This window comes from Otolemur garnettii, unplaced genomic scaffold, assembly GCF_000181295.1.
Source record: "Otolemur garnettii isolate 467f Iridium unplaced genomic scaffold, OtoGar3 scaffold00091, whole genome shotgun sequence".
Classification (NCBI taxonomy): domain Eukaryota; kingdom Metazoa; phylum Chordata; class Mammalia; order Primates; family Galagidae; genus Otolemur; species Otolemur garnettii.
Genome location: NW_003852486.1, coordinates 5,046,501 through 5,050,562, shown reverse-complemented (window position 1 = coordinate 5,050,562; position 4,062 = coordinate 5,046,501). Strand labels below are relative to the sequence as shown.

General features: G+C 57.9%; 1 protein-coding gene across 1 annotated transcript; it reads left to right on the top strand.

Annotated features, from left to right (window-relative positions):
• Positions 1-266: 266 nt before the first annotated feature.
• On the top strand, positions 267-3,131 carry EFNA3 (ephrin A3). The gene is made up of 5 exons (XM_023516376.1): positions 267-275; positions 588-1,176; positions 1,466-1,531; positions 1,695-1,772; positions 1,997-3,131. The coding sequence occupies exons 1-5, from the start codon at positions 267-269 to the stop codon at positions 2,125-2,127; spliced, it is 873 nt and encodes a 290-aa protein (XP_023372144.1). The 3' UTR covers positions 2,128-3,131.
• The last annotated feature ends 931 nt before the right edge of the window (positions 3,132-4,062 follow it).

Below are 4,062 nucleotides of genomic sequence, written 5' to 3'. Positions count from 1 at the left end.
CTGTTCTCTGTCTGCCTCACTGCCAGGCCTTTAGAAGGGGGTGCTTGTGGAGCGAGCAACACAAGCAAAGCCATAGAAGTAGGATAAAGTGGGGAGGAACCCTCAGGGCCTCACGCCAGGCAGAGGTCTCTAAGCTCAGCTGATTTCCTCAATAGACCTAATTACTGTTTGTGGAAATGGGTGGGAGGCAGGGATACCAGTGTGGGGAGGGCAAGGAAGAGAGCCTGGGATTGCTGGGGTCAACCAGACTGGCATGAGCTGTGCGTATGCCACCCGTAAGTGGGCGGTGGGCACATCTGCGTGCGCACTATAGAACTCGCGCGTGTCTATGCATGAGGCCGTTATGCATGAGTGTGTGAAAGCAGAGCCCATCAGGCTGGCCTGGGGTGGACTGGCGGCAGCAGGGAGCATGCTGGGAGGGGGCTCTCCCATTTCACCCTGCGCTTGCGTCCCTCTCTCTCCCCTCCGAATTCCTACCAGGAATTAGAATACCTGGTACCGAATACCTGCTACCGAATTCCGGGGAGTAGATGGAGGAAATCTGGGCCTGGGTCTGGGAGTCGCTGGGCCCTGCGCCGTTTCCCTAGCAACCGAAGCGTACGTTCCTGTCTTCCTCCGCCCCGCCCTCTCGCCCTCCTCTGTGGCGGCGGTCTCGGCTTCCCTGCGCCTTTGGTGCCCTCTGGTGGCTACCGGGAGAAAGGCGGACAACAAAGGCGAGGGTACTGGAGGATATAGGGGCCGGCGGCGCTAGGGCCCCGGGGGCAGAGACAAGGAGCCCCGGGGATCCTGGGGAAGATCTGCGGCGCGGTGAGTTGAAAAGCAGGTTGGTTCTGGGGTTTGACCCGCTTCCTTTTCCCCGCAGCCTGCGGCGAGAGGGCTACACCGTGCAGGTGAACGTGAACGACTATCTGGACATTTACTGCCCGCACTACAACGGCTCGGGGGTGGGCCCCGGCGCGGGGCCGGGGCCCGGGGGCGGCGCGGAGCAATACGTGCTGTACATGGTCAGCCGTGGGGGCTACCGCACCTGCAATGCCAGCGGGGGCTTCAAGCGCTGGGAGTGCAACCGGCCACACTCCCCGCACAGCCCCATCAAGTTCTCCGAGAAGTTCCAGCGCTACAGCGCCTTCTCGCTGGGCTACGAGTTCCACGCCGGCCACGAGTACTACTACATCTGTAAGTGGCCGGGAGGCGTGCGCGGGTGTCTCTTGGTTTCAGCTCCAACCGGGCCGTGAGGCTGAGAGAGGGGCTCTGCCCAGGTCTAGACCGCAGGGTCGCTGTTCCTGGGAGGAACATTTCGGGTTCGGGACTTAAGGGATCAGAGTTTCTCAAGGGTGGGACCAAAGAACTTTTAGGGAGGGAGGTGGATGCGCAGTGAGCAGCGTCCGGAGAGCACCGCCCCAGGGCGCGGCTCGGAGAGCTCAGGGCACAAGCTGCGGAGTGACTCAGGCCCGTCTCCCCACAGCTACGCCCGCACACGGACCGCACCGGCAGTGTCTGCGGATGAAGGTGTTCGTGTGCTGCGCCTCCAGTGAGTAGCGCGCCGCGCCGCCCGGCCTCGGCTCCCCTGCTTCGGGCGCCCTGCTTTACGGGGCGGGGGCGGGAGACACCGGCGCGGGGCCTGCTCCAGCCGCGGGGGGAGGGCCCCAGCCCTGACTCTCCCCTCCTCTCTCCCCGCCCGCCCCACCCCACAGCACCGCACTCCGGGGAGCAGCCGGTCCCCACCCTCCCCCAGCTCACCATGGGCCCCCACGTGAAGATCAACGTGTTGGGTGAGTCTGCGGCGCCCTCCGGTGGCCGCCGCTGGCCCCGCAGCCCCGTGCCTGCGCGCGCATGCCGCCCCGGCGCGACCTTGCCCGCCCCCGCGGGTGGTCCCTGTCCGACCCCGCTGCTGCTACTGCTGCTGCTGCTGCCGCCGCCGCCGCCGCCGCCACCGCGTGCTCCCGCATGGAGCGCAGCCCAGCCCTCACCAGCCTGTCTGTCCATTTGTTCACAGAAGACTTTGAGGGCGAGAACCCCCAGGTGCCCAAGCTTGAGAAGAGCATCAGCGGGACAAGCCCCAAACGGGAACACCTGCCCCTGGCCGTGGGCATTGCCTTCTTCCTCATGACGCTCCTGACCTCCTAGCTCTGCCCTTCCTTTGGCAGAGAGAGATGGGCTGGGGCTGGGAAGGAGCAGGGAGCCTTTGGCCTCTTCGGGGGAAGCCTAACAGTGGGGCCTACACTCCTACTCCCATGGCTGGAAGTGGGGGTCTGCACCGTACTACATCTGTACCCGCTCCCTCGGCCCCCACTCCCAAGTAGGGAGGGCACTGTAGTGGAACGAGGCGCAGGGACAGCCGTGGGCCCCAGGTGGCCTTGTGGCTCTGGTAGTGTTTGGTACCGAACTTAGGGGCCATACAGGGCAGTGTTCAGGACTCCCTGCCCTCAGGTACCTTTCCCTGACTCCTGGTGCCCTCGTTCTTTGTCCCCCCAGAGAGACAAGCCTCCGGAGAGAGCAAATTAAAGCAGGGGAGGCACCCCTGTTGCTCTCCTCCAGGGGCAGAACATGGGGAGGGGACTACTTGGGCTAGAGGGTAGCACCACCTGCTGCCCCCTTCCCCTGTTTACAGCAATAAGCATGTCCTCCTCCCCCACTTCCACTTCCAGGATTGTGGTTTGGGTCTAATTCAAGTTTACAAGTAGACACCCCTGGGGTGTGGACATGGACAAGGGTGGCAAGAGGTGGGCATTGGGGTGCCAGGAAGGCATGTACAGACTCTATATCTCTATATATAATGTACAGACAGACAGATCCCTCTCCCTCTTTAACCCCCAGACCTTTCTCAACTTCCCCTTCCAGCTTCAGACCCCTTCCCCACCAGGTTAGGCCCCTTACACCTGGGGGACCCCCTGGCCCCTCTTTTGTCTTCTGTGAAGACAGGACCTATGCAACGCACAGACACTTTTGGAGACCGTGAGACAACAATGCCCCCTCCCTTCCAGCCCTGAGCCGGGAACCATCTCCCAGGACCTTACCCTGCTCACCCTATGTAGTCCCCACCCATCCTCCTGGGCCTTTTTCAAGTGCTTTGGCTGTGACTTTCATACTCTGCTCTTAGTCTAAAAAAAATAAACTGGAGATAAAAATAACACAGTGTGTGTGATTTCAAGGGGTCATCTGGTTAAGCCAACTAGGTCACAGGGGTCTGAGTGAAAGAGGGGTGTGAGGGCCCAAGAGTCAATTGAATACTCCTCTATGACTTGTCTCCTGTATGAGAGGCAGCTCTGTGTGGAGAGAGCAACAGGGACTTCCAAGCTAGGCCTGGTTGACTTGAACAAATTGTTTAACCTATCTGAACGTTAGGTGTCCCATCAGAAAAATTAGGTTGAATGATACCTCACTCAGAGTTGGCGTAAGGGTTAAATGACATAGGGAGTGAAAGGCTCAGTCAGTGATGGCTTTCTCCTTCCCATTCCAGTCTGTTATCAAAGGTACTTGACTAGGGGGGTCTGTGAATTTCAGGGGGTTTATGAACCTAGGTAGGAAAAAAGTTACATCTTAACAGTCACCTATTACTGAAATTTAACACTCTTATGTACTCGGGCAGCAAGCCATAACAGTATTCACAGTACCTGTGACTTTGTAACCAACAGAAATCACAGATGTTTTCAGACTGCATTATTGTTGTTGAAAGATATCTCAAAATATCATTTATGCTCATCAGAACTTTGAAATGATCATATTGTTAGATTTTCCTTATTTTTAATGTGTTAATAAAGCATATGTATCACTATACCAAAAAATGTAAATGTTTTGATAACTGCTTCAATATAATTAGTTTCCTGTAGAACCCTTTGTAATTTTATTCATTTTAAAACAATGTGCCCAAAGGACTGGGAGTTCAGTTCACTGGTACTGAGGCTGCTCATAACCACAGCACCCTGCGCTGGTCAGGAGGGCAAAGAGAAAGAAGGCAGATGCTGGGAGAATAGGTGAAGCAGGCTCGGCACCTGTGGCTCAAGTGGCTAAGGCACCAGCCACATACACCTAAGCTGGTGGGTTTGAATCCAGCCCAGGCCC

Coding starts and splice junctions, on each gene's coding strand:
- EFNA3 (XM_023516376.1), top strand. Junction 1,177..1,465: donor CCACGAGTACTACTACATCT/GTAAGTGGCCGG, acceptor GTCTCCCCACAG/CTACGCCCGCACACGGACCG. Junction 1,532..1,694: donor GTTCGTGTGCTGCGCCTCCA/GTGAGTAGCGCG, acceptor CCCACCCCACAG/CACCGCACTCCGGGGAGCAG.